This window comes from Mustela lutreola, chromosome 8 (genome assembly GCF_030435805.1).
Source record: "Mustela lutreola isolate mMusLut2 chromosome 8, mMusLut2.pri, whole genome shotgun sequence".
In the NCBI taxonomy this organism is placed as follows: domain Eukaryota; kingdom Metazoa; phylum Chordata; class Mammalia; order Carnivora; family Mustelidae; genus Mustela; species Mustela lutreola.
In genome coordinates, this window is record NC_081297.1 from 144,250,005 (window position 1) to 144,268,944 (window position 18,940).

Below are 18,940 nucleotides of genomic sequence, written 5' to 3' on the forward strand. Positions count from 1 at the left end.
TCCCACTCACCGCTCGGGCACCCCGCTGCCACTTCTGAGCCCAGCAGACCTCACCCACTGATCAGAGCAACCCCACAGCCTTCTCAAACACTACTCCAGGGAGCCGCCACCAATGCACCAGCAGTGGAGGACGGAGCACAGGAATTCGGCCCCGCTGCAGGAGCCAGCAGGTGCAGACGGGGAAGCAACTCACCCTAGGCCTCCCAGCTCGACTCCAGAGCTGGATGTCTACCAGCTTTGTCACCCTGCAAAACTCAGCCTGTCTCGGGGCATGGCGGGGCCAGGTGTGCTGGAGCCACTCACCCCGAAAGCTTCCGCCAAGGCAGTGGCTCCATCGTTCTCCAGACGGTTTCTGCCAGCCACGAAGACCTTCAGGCCCAGCGGCTTGCCTTGGGCACTGGATTTCCGGTGACACTCAGTCAGAGCCGCCGCTAGGATCTGGTGGGGGGAAGACAAGAGGCCCAACCCTGAGGCAGGAAGCCCTGTTTTTCAACATCCTGTGCCACCTACTGGTGGCAGACCCGGGGACAAAGAACAGCTCACAGGCACCATGTCATTCCGCGCCTGTGCTCAGCACCCTACAGCCGGCTCCGTGTGTCTGTCCCACCACCCTGTGGGATCTAGCCTTGGGTGAGAGGTGGGGACACACACCCGGAAGGAAGGGAGAAACCAACACGGAGAGGCCAACCGCAAGCCAGCTCCTGTACAGCCAGAAGCCCTCTGTGGGGAGGACGGTGGTGATTCCCACTTTCCAGCCGAAGAACTGCAGGCTCCGAGAGGGGCAGGGACATTCCTGTGGTTGTTAAACTAGTGGAAGACTGTGGACCAGAGCCCCAATCTTCTGGCACGTCTTCCACATCGCCCAGTGCCTAGGGGGAGCTGGCCGAGACCATGGCTCTGTCTCGCACCTCAGACACGTGGCTTGGGAGGTGTCAGGAGATAGCGAGTACCTGGTGATACCCACAGAGCAAACTGCTGGCTGGTTGCTGGGAACCCAGAGACCACGGTAAATAAAACGGGGCAGTCACGAGAAGTACAGGAGAGAGGCAACGTTCGGAGCGCGCCTCCTAGAGGGCCCACACTCTCGACAAAGGTACTTTCACACCTTCTCATTTCAACCACAAACTGAGCCTAGGAAGCAGGTGGTATTGGCTTGACTCTATTAGAAAGAAAGCCAAGGCTCAGAGAGGTAACTGTGCTGGCCGAGGTCCCACGGCAAATGCGCAGGGGAGCCCCAACTGACGGCTGCATCGGCCTGACTGCACAGCTCCCCGTCTCTGGGGGCAGGGAGGGCCAGAAGAGTGACCACCAGCCCGACTCCCGGTGGGCTGTGCACAGGCTCAAGACTGGACTTCTGCTGTAACCAGCCTCCTAAGAAATCTCTGAGGAGGCAGGAACCAGCGGCCCCAGGGGATCCCATTCTCCCTGGTTCCTTCTGAGACCACCATGGTAAGGCCACAGCACCTACTAGAGTCCAACCGGGAGACTCTGGGTCTGAAGAGCTCCCAGCACAGGGATACATCTCACTCCCAGTGAGTCCTTCGGGCCCCTGCCGTTCCGTGTATGTGGCACACAGGCCACAGTGAACACATTCCAGCGGGAGGGACTAGCTTCCGCGGGACCGGGAGACCTTGGCGCTAGCAGCTCACAGGAGGCACAGGTCAGCAAGGCCAGCACCCACAAGATGCGACAAGAGGGTCTCACTGAATCAGAGTATGGGCAGTAAAGACAAGTACAAGTCAAATACCAGAGTGGGGGGGGTGCCTGGGTGGCTCAGTGGGTTAAGCCGCTGCCTTCAGCTCAGGTCATGATCTCAGGGTCCTGGGATCGAGTCCCGCATCAGCCTCTCTGCTCAGCAGGGAGCCTGCTTCTCTCTCTCTCTCTCTCTGCCTGCCTCTCTGTCTACTTGTGATCTCTATCTGTCAAATAAATAAAATCTTTAAAAAAAAAAAAAATACCAGAGTGGGGGGCACCTGCGTGTCTCAGTCAGTGAAGCATCTGCCTTCGGCTCTGGTCATCCTCCCAGGGTCCCAGGATGGAGCCCCGCATTGGGCTCCCTGCTCAGCGGAGAGCCTGCTTCTCCCTCTCCCTCTCCCAGCTGCTCTCCCTACTTGTGTTCTTTGTCAGATAAATAAATAAAATCTTTAAATAAAAAAACAAACAAACACATGGGGCGCCTGGGTGGCTCAGTGGGTTAAAGCCTCTGCCTTCGGCTCAGGTCAGGATCTCAGGGTCCTGGGATCAAGCCCTGCATCAGGCTCTCAGCGGGGAGCCTGCCTCCTCCTCTCTCTCTCTGCCTGCCTCTCTGCCTACTTGCGATCCCTGTCAAATAGATAAATAAAATCTTTAAAAAAACAAAAAACAGGGACGCCTGGGTGGCTCAGTTGGTTAAGCAGCTGCCTTCGGCTCAGGTCATGATCCCAGCATCCTGGGATCGAGTCCCACATCAGGCTCCTTGCTCAGTAGGGAGCCTGCTTCTCCCTCTGCCTCTGCCTGCCATTCTGTCTGCCTGTGCTCGCTCTCTCCCCCTCTCTCTCACTGATAAATAAATAAAATCTTTAAAAAAATAAATAAATAAAAAATAAAAAACAAACAAACAAACAAACAAAAAAAACTCAGAGTGGAGCTGGGCTGCCAGGGAGGCTCCCCTGGCCACAAGGTTCAGTCTTTGTCCCCGCGCCATGCCACACTCCTAGGCAGCTCTAGGAGCCTCAGGTCCCGTGGCTGGCCACGAGGCAGAGGAGAGCCGATGGCAAAGCTGGGGCACTTCCCAGGCGTGTCTCCAGCTCCCTCAGCACACCCTGCTCTAGGGTGGGCTGGACCTATTTTCTGTGCTGATGCCAACATTTTAACGTCTTCACACACGTGCACAGCTTATTGCCCAATTAGACGGGGGTGGGGGGCGTGGGGCTGATTGAGCCGGCCTTCCCTCCCGTGGGGCAAGAGGCAGCAGGCGCCGCTTGCAGGGGAGGCCGCTCTGGCTCCTCAGGCTGGGGCACCAGGAGCACAACACCGGCTCCTCTTGCTGCTCTAACGGGCACGAAAGCAGGTTTAAATCCCTCAGTCCCACCCCAGCGACGCCATCTGGGGACTTGACCCAAGATTTCTAACCCCAAATCCACTCAGGTAGAAAAATAGGAATAGCATCACCCCCTTCTTGGTGGGGGTGGGAGAATCAGGGTAATGTATTTAAGCCATCTTCAGAGAGAAGACGTTCCCAGTCGCTGTAGGTCCCCGTGTCCCAGCCTTTTTCTCCTTTTGGTCAGAACGAGCAGAATGCTGAGTGCAGATACGGAGGATGGGAACTGGCCTTTCTAGCGTCTGGGCCTAAAGCAGCCAGAATGAACGACAAAAGAGAATCAGCTAGGCTGGGCTCCCTCAGTGCAGGCTCTGGGAAGAGAAGAGACACCTTTCCACACAGACCAGCTGACCGGCTGGCAGGGTGGGGGAGGCACCTCGGGCAAGGCCCAGTCCTGAGCTGTGCCCAGGCCTAAGCGGTTTCTCTTCCTGGGCTCTCTCCCCCACATACATGCCGGGCCTCACATGGCTCTGCACGCCGTTCCGAGGGCACAGCAGGTCTGGGATGCCCCAGCCCGGCGCTCTGCAGAGCCAGCAGACATTGCCTCCGTGTTGCCAAGACAACGTGAGAACTGGGGATGGTTGCTAGGCAACCCCACCCTCCAAGCCTCCACCTCCTCTCCCCACTGGCCACAGACTGCTGCCTTTGAGGCCTTGCTCCTCTGGAGAGAAAAGCACCAGGCCGGCCCTCCCAGATGGCGGCCACAGGCACTTACTTCCTGTTCCAACGCAGCAGGGGAGCAGGCAGGCAGGGAGGGAGGGAGGGGACGTGGCGGAGGGCCCGCCGCACCCACCTTGCCGCCGCCGATGCCCATGCCACAGTTGTTGAGCTTGAGCTCGTGGAGGGTGAAGCAGGCGGAGCTCTTGAGCAGGGCCTCAAAGCCTCGCACCCCATCAGGCCCGAAGGCGTTGTCGCTCAGGTCCAGCTCCACCAGCTGCGCCCCGGCGGTGATGAGTCCCTCTCCTAGTGAGGTCTGGACACAGAGAAGGTTCGGCTCAGTTTCATGGACACCTCCCGGAGGAAGCTTCTATGCCCCGTCCCCCCTGCCCTCAGCGGGCACCCAGGCAGAGACACAGACCATTTCAGTACAGACTGTCCCTATGTTACACCCGGGACCAGAAACTCTGAAGAAGGCTCCCAGTTCAGGTGGGGCGTGGGGTCTGGTATGCAGGGAGGTGGTCAGAGAACACTTCCTAGCAGAGGCGGCGCTTGAGCTCAGGCTGAATGAGAGTCAGTCAACCGGGCATGAGATTCCAGCCAACGGTGCAAACGTGAACAGAGAGACATAAGCGTGAGGCAGCCCACTGCGTGTCTGGAGACAAGCAGTGGCCTCCCCAAGAGGCTGATGCTGGAAGGAAGAGAGGAACCACATGAGGCTAGAGTCCTGGATGTCAGGCCAAGGACGGTGAACCTGAGCCTGAGAGCTCTGAGGGCTTTGATGTGGGGGGGAGGGCTACCGAAGACACATCCCCCAAACCTGAGGGCAGACTGGAGGCCGAGAGCCCGCCCAGGAGTGGGAGGCAGTGATCCAGGCAGCAGAGGAGGGAGCTGGCTGGCCAGGGTTGTGGGGGACAGAAGAGAGGAAACAGCCTCAGGTCGGTTCTAGGTCCCACAGAGGGAAGGAGGCCTGCACTTCAGGGCACGTGCAGCAAGGAGACAGGCCCCGTTGATGCCCCCAGGGTTCCTGGTGGTGAGTGCGCAGATGGGTGCTTATCTCCAAGCCGCAGCCCAAGACCAACATGGCAGGATGCTATGCTCTCCTGGCAACCTGCTGGGCGGGGGATACCTACAGTTCCCCACGAGAGACAGGTGAGGACAGGTGGCCCTGGGCGTGCATCCTACACAGGATTCCCAGTGGACAGAGTCAGGGAGCAGAGACACTCTTCCTGCCTCAGCCACAAACAAGAAAGCAGGGGTACTTTCCAGTACCCTCTCCACTACGGCCTTAGCAACGGAGGGCCATTCTCTGGCCGCCCCTGTGCACAGAAAGCCCAGCCCCTGTCACCTGGCCCCACTGGCCGCCTGCCCTCCAGCTGCCAGAGCTGCGGAAGCCTCTCTGTTTGCCCTACCTTCCCTGCGGCTCCGGCCCTTCCCTGACCCCAAATTCTCTTTCCCCCTTTCTAAGATTCACTCTGGTCATCGGTAATACGGAGGTAAGAATACCTCCCTCAGGGGCACCTGGATGGCTCAGTCGCCAAGCATCTGCCTTCAGTTCAGGTCATGATCCCAGGGTCCTGGGATCGAGCCCCGCATCGGGATCCCTGCTCTGCAGGGAGCCTGCTTCTCCCTCTCTCATTCCCCCTGCTTGTGTTCCCTCCTTATCTCTCTGTCAAATAAAATCTTAAAACAAAAACAAACAAACAAAAAAAACACCCTCTCTCAAAGATGGAAAAATTTAAATGTTAAAAATCAGGTAAAACGATGCGTGTGGGGCCCACAGTTCCTGTCTCCCAAGTGCATCTTCTTCACCCCCTCTTCTAAATTTAAATCCTTCTTATAAACCCCCAAATCCTCCCCTCACCTGTTCTTGGTCACCCTTTGAGGCCGGTAACTAATGGAACCGGCTCCCAAAGGGCTTCCTCAATCCCCCAACAGAGGAGCCCTCCCTCTGGGGTCCCCATTTAGGGCACGTATCACTCCCTGAATGACCCTTAATTGTTCACTGGACTGAGGTGCATCATCATCATCATCATCATCATCATCATCATTATACTAACTATTAGCTTATTAATACATTACTCATTCAGTCATTCAAATGGAAGCTCTATGTCCAAGGTGGGGCTTGAACTTGACCTGAAGATGGAGCCATTTGCTCTACCGTTGGAATCAGCCAGGTGCCCCCAGGCTAAGGTGATTTAGAAACGAAGGGAGTCCCTGGGCACCTCGGGAACCACAGTGCTGGCTAGAGGCATGGAGGTCTAAGAAGGCAGGCCCAGCACAACCAGGGTGAGAGACCTAGTAACAGACATTCATACCAATAATTGGCCAAGAACCTCACCCTGAAGGCTGGGCCCCGTGTTACTGAAAGGCTATCTATCACCTGCCTCTCTCCTTGAGCCCCAGGCCAGCCACAATCTGCTCAGTGACGCCCCCTCCTGACCCACCCACCCAACCCCAGGCTGGGAACCGGACCCAAGCCAAGCTGAGTCCCAGGAATGGGGAAATGGAAAGCAGAGTGGATGGAAGCCACCCGCTGTGAGAAGCGAAGGAACGAGCAGTGCAAAGGTAAGAGACAGAAGAGTGGAGGGAGTGAGAGTCACAGTGGAGTCAAGCCACAAAGCTCGGGAATGAACCCCAGGACCCCGGGGCTCTGCTGCACTGCCTGTGACTGGGCCTCGCGTCCCCAGAGGACTGGCCCCTAACCTCTGGCTCTGTCACGGCCTGGACATCCACCTGTCTGTCAGGACACGGGCAGACGCTGCACTTGCCAGGCTTCCATTCAGCGTCTCAGTCCCCCACGGTGTGAACAAGGTGTGAAAACAGACCTGGGAGGTACCAAAGGGGTCACGGTGCCCAGAGGAGGGGAATGGCGGCCCAGTGCACCTACCAGAGCTGGCGGGATCTCGGACCGCAGCCTCCCAGTGAACATGTCGCTCCAGTGGCATCGCTTTGGAAGGAGAAGGAAGAGAGGAGTCAGTGGAGGCTCGCAGAGGTGGCCTGCAGGCGACGCCGCACCCATGCGGCCACGGGCTGCTGAGCCTGACAATACTTCTGAAGCTGGGTTTCCTCAGCAAAAGGCTGGTCCAGCTCTGGCTGAAGCTGGGGGCACCTGGAGGCCCCAAAGGCCACACAGGGCTCAACAGAAGTGTGGGGAAAACCCTGATCTGCCCAACCCTCTCATTTTCCAGGAGGGAAACCAGGCTGAGAAGGAAGAGACTGGCCCCAGGCCCCAAGCAGGCCAGGGGCAGGGCCAGGGCCAATATGCCAGACTCCGTTTCTAAAACCAGTTTCCCATACACTGGGCCCAAGCAACACGGGACAGGATTTGAGTCGCAGAAGTGGTAAGCAAACAATACAAGGAACCAGCAGCGAGGAAGTTACTCGTTTTTCAAGGCTTTTTTAAAGTAATCTCTCTGCCCAACATGGGGTTCACACTCATGATCCTGAGATCAAGAGTCTCCTGCTCGGGGCACCTGGGTGGCTCAGAGGGTTAAAGCCTCTGCCTTTGGCTCGGGTCATGATGTGGAGGTCCTGGGATGGAGCCCCACATCGGGCTCTCTGCTTAGCAGGGAGCCTGCTTCCTCCTCCCCTCTCTCTCTGCCTGCCTATGCCTACTTGTGATCTCTGCCTGTCAAAAAATAAGTAAAGTCTTAAAAAAAAAAAAAAAAAAGTCTCCTGCTCTACTGCCTGAGCCAGCTAGGAGCCCCCCAAGACTCTTTCCAGCCCTCCTGATTACCTCCAGAGGGCGGTCTTGCTTTGGGGCTGGTGGATCTTGCCTACCTCTCCACTTCTGGCTCGAGTGCCTTTTTTTGTTTCTTTGTTTTGTTTTGTTTTAAAGATTTTATTTATTTGACAGAGAGAGACAGCCAGAGAGGGAACACAAGCAGGGGGAGTGGCGGGGGTAAAGTAGGCTCCCCAACAAGCAAGAAAACCTAGGCAGAGCTCGATCCCAGGACCCTGGGATCATGACCTGAGCCAAAGGCAGATGCTCAACAACTGAGCCACGCAGGCGCCCCTTGTCTGCGTTTTGAACAAAGCGTGAGCAGGCCTCATGCCCATAAGGTTTAGGTGACAACCTTTAGGTGACAAGAATTTAATAATGCTACTTTGTTACTTTTATGGTAAAGAATACCATCTTCCATTTACAGAAGGGATCAGGTTTGCTTTTGAATTACATCAAAGTGAGCTGATTTAAAGAAAGTATTGGGTAAGGCCACAAAGGTGGTGGCCCTATGGCTAGACTGTGAGATGACGCAGGTCAGCGGAATTTGGTCTCTAAGTACCCAGCCCTACCCTCCAATTGTGGCAACTCCAGCCTCTCCTGGGAATCTCGGAATGATGGAAGCCAGAGAAAGCAACTTTCCCCTGAAAATCCGGTCCTTGGAATGTATAAACTAAATCCAACCTTAAGTACCAGGCAAACCGATTTCTGTAGAATTCTCGAGGCCTCCAGTAAAGCAAATCACCAACACACATGGAGACTTAGGGGACAGTCTACATGGGTCTGCTCAGTCAGATACACCAGCATGCAGGTGCTCAGGGCCAGGACAGGCAGCCAGAGCCTGAGCACTGGAACCCCGAACAACTGGCCTCTCACCCAGAAGCTTCCCCAACCCGGCTCTGATGGGCCAACAGTCTGCATGGGGCTTGGGGGCACAAGGATGAGGTTCCAATTCTGACTTAACCTGACTCCAGGCCTGCCACTCCCCACTCCCCATCTTGGACCCCCAGGATCCCATCTCTGCAATACAGCATTTGGCCCCAACAGTCTCTAAATGAGAGTGGTTACTGCAGAGCGATGAGGCTGGGCTGTCATCTGGGCCCAGTCCCAGCCCCTCCTGACCCGTGTGGCTGTGGACCTCACCTCTCTCATCCGTCAAGACCTAGCTTGCGCCTGTGTTCCAACAGGAGACAGAGCATCTTCTCGTGCCCCAGCACCCTGGCGAGCATTACTGGGGTCAAGGGTAGCTCCCACCTGCCCCGGCCCTGACCCAGCGGGGGCAGGGTGACTCAAGGCCCTGGGCCTGCACGAGGTGACACAAAATGCATGTGTCACAAGCCTGCATTTGCTCACCACAGCAACCTCACAGGGAAGAAAATGGCTTCATCAAGGAGCCCAGACTCAGAGCGGAACTTGGTGCAAGGCCACAGAACACAAGGTGGCGGTACCGGGGCTTGAACCCAGACCCTCCGATGACAAACGCCAGCTCCAGCCCAGAGCCACATCTCCTCCGTTCCTGCCCTTCACTGGCCAGTGCGGAGGGTCTTTATTCCTAGGAAGATGTCCCCGTGTCTGCTCAGGGAAACGACAGGCCGTGGGCAGAAGAGAAGACGCACCACTGCCCTAGCTACTAAGCTAGGACCATGATCCTTCTGAGAAAACGAATGGTAAGGGCCGCCGCACGAGCCAGCTCCAGGGCCGCACTGGGCAGATCCACGCCACATACCCTCGCCCTGCACCCCTTCCCTTCAGCCGCTGCAGCGGGGCCAGGAAAGAGCAGCAGACTCCGGAGTGTGCCACGCGGCTTACTGACCAGTACGAGGATCTTGGGCTGTTTACTCAGCTCCCCCGAGCCTCCGTTCCCCTGACTTACTTACAAACATACCCAGTCTTTCTCATCTGGGGTGCCCCAAGGACTGAGGACACGTGTCCTGCGTGCACTGAGCACCATCTGCAGCCAGAAAAGGGGATCCCCCGCCCATAACTCTGCACGCCGGGGTTCCCGGGAGCGGAGAGCACACAGGGACTCCCCCATGACATTTGAAACACCTGAAACCCCAACTCTTCTCACTGAGCATCTCGAGGGACTGCTGTTTAGTGGGACCCCCTTTAGGAATGGAACAGAAGGATCCCTGTGCCGGCCAAAGGGGAGCACCACTTGGGTCTAACCTTTAAGAAAGAACCCGCCGTTGAGCATGAGGAGCACAGCACCTTCCCAACCACCCCAGCCCCAGCCACTGAGCGGAGGCCTGGCCACTGCGGCCCAACACGTGACTCTTCTATAGGCAGTTTGCTCTGGAGCTCCCGGCTAGGAAAACTCAGTGCTTGCCAGAAAGGCCCCATTGTCCAAGGCACTGGCGGCCCAAATCTGGGCCCTTCCCTCCTCACAGATGCCAAATCTGCAGTGCTAGCTGCAGGCTCGCCCTGTCCGGTTCTGCTTCTCCCCATTCATCTTTCACGCGTGTTCCCCGAGGAACCTCTGACGCTCCTGTTTGTCACCGGGGGATCCGAATGGACGCATCACACAGGGAGAGGGCCCCTGGCCAGGACTGTGCTCTGGGAAGGCCAGAGCAAGGAGTGCTGTTTATAGTGACCACCAACAAGGCAGGACCTAGGAGGGTCTGGACATAGGCAGGGGCTGTGGTGGCGTGAGTGGAAGCTTGGCCCCAACCATTCTGGGCCTGCTCACCATGCGGACCTCACCTTCAACTCTGACTTCTTCTCCAAGGCCTTGGCGATGACCCTGGCCGCCTCCACGCCCACCGTGTTGCCCTCCAGGCGCAGAGCCTCTAAACCATCAAAGTCTTCAATCTCTTTAATCACGTCTTTGGCTGTGAAGGACCAAAGAACAGAAACTGAGATTTTGGGATTCACGAACAACTGAGGCAGAACAGACTCCGGCCACGACCTCTTCACTCACAATTCCAACAGCAGTAATAGGCCTGCCGTGTGCCGGGTCCTGGCTTACAAAGGAGAACCAGGCAGGCTCGCGGTCCAGCAGGGGACGTGACTAAAAAGAAAATTCCTCTGTACGGAGTACTCAAACAGGCTGGGGTGGAAGGCTTGGAAGCCAAAGGAGGAAAGAAGCTGGCTGCATGGGCCGAAGAAGGGGCTTGGGGCACCCTATGGTGGCGTGGGCAGAGCCTTCCTGCACAGGGAGTGCACGAGGCCAAGCAGGGAAACAGCATCCAGGTGAGACTCCAGCAGGTACAGTAACAGAAAGGCTCTCAGTGTTAGATGATTCATGTGTGGGGCGTTCACTACTGTATCGTTTTTGTTATGATGAAAAGGTTAATTCACCAGAGTAAATTACACAGTTTTACTGACGTCATTATGAATGGTGCCACAGGTGTTTGCCCGACTTGGAAAATATTCATGTCACAGTGTCAAGTGAGAAATGAAGTTTTCCATGGGTGTTTGGTCTGATCACACTTTCAAAATGTTATACCTATTAAAAAACATAAATAAAAATAAAAAAATAAAATGCTATATATTCTACCTTACACATGCACATACACGTGCACGCGCACACACACACATCCCACAAGCTCTAAAAGGATAGAAACCCAATGTTAAAACAGTTTTATCTCTAGATGCTGCAATTATGGCTGTGTCTGTGCTTTTTCATGAACTGCTCAATTTATTCTTAACATCAGGTTATAAAGCAGCTTTTAAAGTATCTTTAATTGGGGCGCCTGGGTGGCACAGTTGTTGGGCATCTGTCTTCAGCTCAGGTCATAATCCCGGGGTACTGGGATCGAGCCCCGCATCTGGCTCCCTGCGCAGCAGTGAGCCTGCTTCTCCCTCTCCCACTCCCCCTGCTTATGTTCCCTCTCATGCTGTCTGTCAAACACACGAACAAAACCTTAAAAAAAAAAAAAAAAAAAAGTATCTCTAATTATGATCCAAATTGTGAAAGAAAGAAAGAGAGAAAAAAAAGAAGGAACTCAGCTATGGTTAGAAAAAAGCTAGGAAAAAAAAGCTAGGAAAAAAACTAGGAAAAAAACGCACCAAAATTAAAAGTAGTTGTATCCTGGGGTGTGAGATAATGAAGGTAAGGGTTTTTTGCCTTCTTTCAATCTTTCTATATTCTATAATGAGCACGTATTAATTTTAAAACCTAAACGAGAACACACAAGATGCATGAGACAAAACCCATCTAGCCTGGCTGGCACAAGACAGAGTGGGGTAAGGTGGTGGGGAAGAGATGGAGATGTGCACAGGAGAGAAAAGTTGGACTTGACCCTTTAGGTGACAAAGGCCACAGAGAGGGTTTCAGAAAGGTGGTGATTTGCAACCTGTAAGGAGCTCGCAGACAAGCTGTCCCGGTGGGGCCTGCGCACACGCCTCCCTCCCCAGGCTGAGGCCGCCAGCAGCCAGCAGCACCTCCCCAGGAAGCGCTGCTATACATCCCAGGCAGGTCAGATCCTGCTTGGCAGGTTTCACAGCCCTGGTCTCCCCGCAGACACTGCCTGCTACCATTTTACACTCTCCGGAGTGATGACTTATCATTACATGGAGACTGGGTTCATAAGCCCCTCCTCACTGGGCCATGAGCTCCAGCTCATGAAAGCAGGCACTTTGCCTCCACTCACTGCCGTGCCCCGCAGAGAGGAATGCTCAGCCTCCTCCCCCACACCGTCTAGTCACTGCTCCGTCTATTTCACAACGGAGTACGCGGAGACACAGAGAGCACGTGGAGACACAGAGAGCACGTACACGCCTACTGAGGTTACACAGCCAGAAGATGGTGACCAGCACTCATTTTCCTTTTCTCATTTCACAACCAGAAGGCTGGACAGGTATGAGCCTCCCACTTTCTAGAAGGGGAAGCTGAGGTTTAAAGGAATGAAGCATCTCTGCCCAGAAATTCAGGAAAAGGGTAGAACTACGTTTCAGACTGGTCTTCTGAAACTCTACCCATGTGCTCCTCTCCAAATCCTTGCTTTGGCACACAACCATGGACTTTATGCAGCGCTCCCCCCAACCGCACCCCCTCAATCCCTCCCCTGCGCCGGGTCCCCAGGTGCTCAGGTGTCCTCTGTAGCTGGCACGAGGGCTGAAATCATGTCTCAGCCCCTCGGACCACTTGCTCTCAAACGGAGCCCCCCCAACAGCCGGAGACCAGCCAGCCAAACAAGGAGGGGGGACAGCTGCTCACGGGGACGTCTGGGCAGTCCTGAAGCGCCAGGCAACAGAGATGCCAGGGCCCAGAGGGAAGACTTCTACTGTACGAGTAATGCTAGCATGGAGGGTTCAGCCCTGGGGAGAGTGACAGGTACAACTCGATCTGGAAGAAAAAGCATCAACACGGGACGAGAAGGGACGGGAAGGCGGAGGTCACCACTGGCTGGCCTCTCTCACTTGTTTTCAATACAAATGGGGTTCTTTTTTTTTTTTCCTTATTTGACAGAAAAAGAGAGACAGCGAGAGAGGGAACACAAACAGGAGGAGTGCAAGAGAGAGAAGCAGGCTCCCCACCAAGCAGGAAGCCTGATGTGGGGCTCGATCCCAAGACCCCAGGATCATGACCTGAGCCGAAGGCGGACGCTTCATGATGAGCCCCCCACGTGCCCAGGTGTGGGACTCAAACAGCGGCCAGGGCTGCGCTGTCCAGACCAGCGGTCAGGAGGCCGGGCGGCAGAGCCTGCTCTCAGCCTCCACAGCCTCACACAGTGACAGGTTCCAGGTGTTCACCACGTAGCCAAGGAGAAGCAGAAAGACCTTTCTTTGGTCCTTAAATGACTTACTGGGGAGAGAAAAGAGCCTTGTTCTCATCATCAGTTTCGCGGCTTCCTCACACAGGCCTGTGCCCTCTCCTGACTGGGCCGGCTCACTCACAGCCAAGACGGAGGCCCTTTCTGGAACCAGGACTCAGCCGCCGGGCTCCCGCACACAGTATCCAAGGGCCTCTGCACTGGACTCCCTCTGGCATCCTGATTTCTTCTGTCCCAAGCCCACCCTGTGTGTCTCAGCTCCCGTGCCACACTCCCGTGGTTCTCCGGCCTCTAGTGCCCTTTCCCCTCTTAACAGTCCACACCCAACCTCATCCACGGAGACTTCCAGGGCCCTCTGAAACCAGACATGAGCCCTCTCCCTCGCCGAGCTTCCCACAGCTTTCTGTTCACGTCACTCAGAATAGCCTTCAACCCTCGGCCGCACCACGGCAGCTCTCTGAGCCCGTCCCTCCCTACTCCCGGGCAGAAGCTCCTCAGAGGCTGGGACTGTAGCTGGGCATCCCTGGTGACCTACAAAATGGAGGCGGCAGGTCCAGCCCGCGCCGGTGAAGTGGTGATCTGCCCGGATTTTAAGGCTAGACAGGCTTGAGCTCAAATCCCAGCTCCACCGCTTCTACCTGAGCCCTTAGGCAAGTCCTATCTCTCACTTCCCTGGGCTTTCATTTTCCAACCTACAAACTGGGGATGAAACTCACCTCAAGGACGTTTAGGAAAATAAAACGAGATTCCATCTGCATGGCACTTGAGCCTGCCGACTCGGCATTCACCGAGTGGCATTTCATAGCAAATTCGTGTTTCCTGAACTGAGCTGAATGTCCACTGAGAAACACAGGAACAGAAATTCAGCTAGACCTCTGTTAAAATCCTGGCTCTGCTATGTACCAGCTGTATGACCTTGGGCAAGTTAGGTCTTCCTAATTGTTTTTCCTTCTTTATAAAATGGTAACATTTCCACCTCCCTCCCCCAAGGATGGTGCATGATCAAAAGTGACAAGAGCTCGGGGGAGCTCTATAAATTTTAAGGCCTTCTAGAGATATTAAGAATGTGCATGGCCGGGACGCCTGGGTGGCTCAGTTGGTTGGACAACTGCTTTCGGCTCAGGTCATGATCCCGGAGTCCCGGGATCGAGTCCCGCATCGGGCTCCCAGCTCCACGGGGAGTATGCTTCTCCCTCTGACCTTCTCCTCGCTCATGCTCTCTCTCACTGTCTCTCTCTCAAATAAATAAATAAAATCTTTAAAAAAAAAAAAAAAAAAAAAAAAAAGAATGTGCATGGCCACACTCCCACCAACCCAAGGACTCAAGTGGCTTCCGAGCCAGTGCAGGGCAACAAGCCTGCCTACACTCCCTGACAACCAGGCAAGCCCAGACCAGTTTCCCTGGTTGGACTCGAACCTCAAGAGGCCTCGCAGGTACTGACATAGGCGCCTTCACTTCCAAACGCCAGCGGATTCCGGGTTGAGGAGTGTTAGCCAGGCTCTGGCTAGGGATGAAAAGGCAGGGCCTGTGTTCTTGTTCCTAATTCCCTCCAGTCCTCATTCCTCTACACAGACAAAAACATCCATCCCTCTCCCAAGGGCATTCAGGTACCTGGACCAGACCTCTAAGAGGGCCCTACCTCTGGGGAGGGCAACCAGTACTCCCAGCCCGGGGACCATGGTGGTAAAGGTCTGAAGACATCAGGGGCGATATCCTGAGGCTGTCCTGGCCCCTCATCGTTTACTATCCTTTCCCACTTGCCAACCTAAGCTGTCACCAGCGAGGATGGCCTCCAAAAACACGACGACCAGCAAGGAAGCCTGTACGTGCTTGTGGACACATCATCTCTGAGCCTCACTGTTAGATAGGCCAAGCGATATCTCACAGAGCTACTAGAACAAACAATGTGATAATGTAGCTAAATAAGCCTGAGCACAAGTAGAGTAAGTAGTCGTTAGCACACTCCCTTTCCTCCCCTGGGCCAGCCCATGCGTGGACTCACCATCTTCTGCAGTGTTGAGTTTGAGGCTCTTGCCCTTGAAGCTCAGCTGTCCCCCGGCCACCTGGGTTTTGGCAAGTGTCTCTGCTAGCTTGGCAATGTCTTCAGAGGCCATGCTGGCCACGTTGCTGGGCTCCCCTGGAAATCTGCAAACTGAGCAGGACAAAGTTTCACTAAAAGAGAGGAGTCAGGGCGCCCTGGTGGCTCCGTCAAGTGTCTGCCTTCAGCTCTGGTTCCTGGGATCAAGCCCCATATCGAGTTCCCCGCTTGGCGGAAAGCCTGCTTCTCCCTCTGCACCCCACCCCCAGCTTGTGTTCCCTCTCTTACTGTGTATGTGTGTGTCTCTCTCTCTCTAATAAATAAATAAGTAAAATATATATGAAAAAAAGAGAGAGATAGAGAGTCTCCTGGGGCCCCCCAGCTGAGAAGGACAGGGCAGAACAGGGTTTTGAACCCCCTTCCCCCACTATGAAGATTCCAACAGCTAAACTATTGGGAGAAATGAAAATAGCATTAGGGAAAGAACAATTCTGGAAAGGTGGAGAAAGTGGCAAGAATGTAGTAAAATCACATTTTAGCCTCTGGAAAGTCACTACCTTACTTTAACTCCTCCCCTGCCCAAAGGCCCCAGCTGGGACACCAAGCAGAGCCATGTGAGTTGCCCGTTTTCTGGGTCCCTTGTGAATGGCAGTTGAGTCCCTGACCAATAGCAGCAAAGAGCCCCAAGCACACACCTGCCTGATCATCTTGGCTACTCTCTGTTTGAGGGTCCCCTTCCTCAAACAGAACTAAGATGGCTATGGGATCCAGGTCATCCATCCCAGGAAATGCCCCACCACCCACGCTGGCATGTCTCTGGGCGTGGGGCACAGGGGTCAGCCCACTGCACAGCCAGTTTCAACCTTGGCCAGGAGACTGGGCAACCCATGGCAGCCAAACCTCAGGGGTTCCTAGGAGACCAGAGGTTTCTACATCACAACAGCCACCATCACAATAGATCAAGGGCAGAGTTCCTAAAGAAAGGAGCTTCCAGCCTGGCAGAACTCAGCACACTGGCAGAAAGGACCATTCCATTTTCCTAAAGAGGAAAAGGCAGGTAATCAGGGTACACCAAGGAAGATGGATATGGGGGACACAACTTGACCCATAGAGACTTCTTCTTATCCAGAACATGTTCTTTCCCAATCTATTCATCCTTAAGATACGACTGTGACGGCCCCCAATCCTCTCATTCCCCCCAGGCGTCCTCTGGGCTTCCGACAGCCAGCTTCCCACCTCCTTCTCTTTAACTTAACCCGGATCACCCTGGTTTGTCTATCTTTACCAGGAAGCATGAATTATTCTTCTGGGTAACGAGGCGTCTTTTCATATATTCAACAAACATTTATTGTGTACTACTATGTTCTATACTTGTTCCAGATACCGGAGCACAGCAGTGAATGAAAAAAAGAGTGCCTTCTTAAAATAAGTGTTCTTTCTCTCTTTTTAAAGATTTTATTTATTTATTTATTTGACAGAGAGAAAGATCACAAGTAAGCAGAGAGGCAGGCAGAGAGAGGGGGATATTTACTTATTTTAAAGATTTTATTCATTTATTTGACAGACCCAACGAGAGGGAACACAAGCAGGGGGAGTGAGAGAGGGAGAAGCAGGCTTCCCACTGAGCAGGCCCATCCCAGGACTCTGGAATCATGACCTAAGCCGAAGGCAGACACCCAATGACTGAGCCATGCAGGCACCTCTTAAAATTTTATTTTTTAAGTAATCGCTATGCCCAATGTAAGGTCTAAACCCACAACACCAAGATCAAGAGTCCCAAGCTCTAACAACTGAGCCAGCCATGCACCCCTTAGAACATGTGTTCTCCACAAGATACGTAGTATCTTAAAACAATGATAAGAAGAAAAACAAATAGAGAAGACGGAAAGGAGTTTTCTGGGGGTTGCAATTTAAAACAGATTGGTTAGAGGAGTGCCTGGTGGCTCAGTTGGTTAAGCGACCGACTATTGACCTCAGTTCAGGTCTTGATCTCAGGGTCATGAGTTCAAGCCCCATGTTGGGCTCCACAATGGGCATAGAGCCTACTTAAAAAACAAATCAGAATGGCCAAAGAAGATATTATTAGGAAAGAAACAAAGACTTGAAGGATATCAAGGTCTGGGCCAGGCAGGTATCTGAAGGAAGAGCATTCCTGCAAACCAAATAGCAGAAGCAAAGGCTCTTGGTTGGGGGGAAGAGAGGAGATTAGAGGAACTGCAAGGAGGCGGGTGATGTTGGAAGGCAGAGAGGGAAGGAGAAATAAAGCAAGAAATGAGAAGAGAGAATGAGCAAGAGGCCAGAGTCACAAAGGCCATTTAAAAATTGTGGCTTTTACTCTGAGTGAAAAGGAGAGCCACTGGTGGGTTTTTAACAGAGAAAAGCAGGCACTGACAGACGTTTTGACAGGATCACTTAAATGCAACCTAAGGCCTGGCATCTGGAAGGTGATCCAAAAACGAAGAGATGACACTAAATAAACATGAGTCTGAAACCCCGCCATCACGTGCAGTTCTGGGTAGGCCAATTTGAGGCAAGAGAAATGGTGGTGGGGCTCCCAGGTATGCTCCTACTGGAACACAGAACTTCTCAGCTAGAAAAGGGCCTGTTCCTCAGTCCCATACGGACACAACATGCACTTTGAAGACTGCCAAAACGAAGCACAGAGAGGTGCTTGATTCGCCCTAGGTCTGCAAAGGATCAGTAAATACACAAACGGTCCTCTCCTTTTCGGGCACGAAAGTCGCAGATTTTCTCGGGTGCACATCTACCGTTTCTGCGAAGCGTCGGCAGTGACTCAGGGCGATCTCAGGGGCTACGGCGCCAGCCCAGGCCCTCCGCGGGCGTGGGGCTACGGAGAGGCGGCGAAAGGGGAGCGACGCGCGTGTGCGGGCCTCAAATGACAGGCGGGAGGCGCGGGAGCCCCATCCGGGATCCCCGGAGGACGCGCACCGCCCCCAGTTGTCACCGACGCCAACAAGAGGCGCCACTGCTGGCAACTGCGCCAGACGCCCTCTCCAAGCCTCAGTTCCCCGATCTGGGAAAAGGGCCTGTGCCCCCCCCCCCAGCACCCCCTCTCTCAGCCCCTCCGCGCTTGGCCGTGGAAGCGGAGGGGATAAGGCCGCGAAGACACCCAGAAGGCGCACGGAAGCGCCACACCTTCCTCGCCCAGATGCAAGGACGCGCCGCCCCCCCGCCCCCATCCGAGGCAGGTGACGGGAAAAGGAAAGGGACCCCGACCCTTACCGTAAACAGGCGGCGCCGTCGCGTGGGACGACCTGAGCGCGCGCGTCCGCCCGGCGGGGGCGGGAAATGATTTAGGGTCCGGGTCAGGTCAGGTCGGGGTCGCTGCCTCCGAGCCCACGGGTCCCGATACCCGGCCCACTCTTCCGTCAGCTCTCTCGGCAGTTCTCGCCACTCCCGTCTCCGACACCACCTGCTCCCCGCACGGCGGCGGATGATGGCGGAGGAGGAGGATTTTGAAAGCCGGCAGTTTCTTTCCTTCGATTTGATTTGTTCGAGGCCCCGGCCGGGTTTCCCCTCCCCCCGCGCGCGTGGCCTATCGGGTATGGTAGTCGAGTTTTCCTGCGCGGGGGGCGGTGTCCGCGGCAGGAGTGCGCCTACGAACTACCAGTCCCGTGATGCACCGCGTCCCAGCGCGCCACCGCCCTCTCCCTCTGCGCCCTCCCTTTTCGGCTTCTGGCTCTTTCTCCAGGAGGCCACAGGG

At 54.9% G+C, this 18,940-nt stretch overlaps 1 protein-coding gene across 3 annotated transcripts in view; it reads right to left on the reverse strand.

The window, feature by feature from the left end:
• Nucleotides 1-18,708, reverse strand: part of RANGAP1 (Ran GTPase activating protein 1) — a 31,742-nt gene extending 13,034 nt beyond the window's left edge. Inside the window, exons 1-6 of one of the 3 annotated variants that reach the window (XM_059187088.1) lie at nucleotides 18,460-18,708; nucleotides 15,181-15,330; nucleotides 10,164-10,291; nucleotides 6,627-6,686; nucleotides 3,873-4,052; nucleotides 304-438 (exon numbers count right to left, since the gene is read on the reverse strand). In XM_059187088.1, coding sequence (XP_059043071.1) covers nucleotides 304-438; nucleotides 3,873-4,052; nucleotides 6,627-6,686; nucleotides 10,164-10,291; nucleotides 15,181-15,292 — 615 coding nt within the window. In that variant the 5' untranslated portion in view covers nucleotides 15,293-15,330; nucleotides 18,460-18,708. Of the gene's footprint in view, nucleotides 1-303; nucleotides 439-3,872; nucleotides 4,053-6,626; nucleotides 6,687-10,163; nucleotides 10,292-15,180; nucleotides 15,331-15,911; nucleotides 16,079-16,116; nucleotides 16,138-18,459 lie in introns of those variants that run through there. The other 2 variants (XM_059187089.1, XM_059187087.1) reach the window with 2 other exon arrangements.
• Between the last annotated feature and the right edge of the window lie 232 nt (nucleotides 18,709-18,940).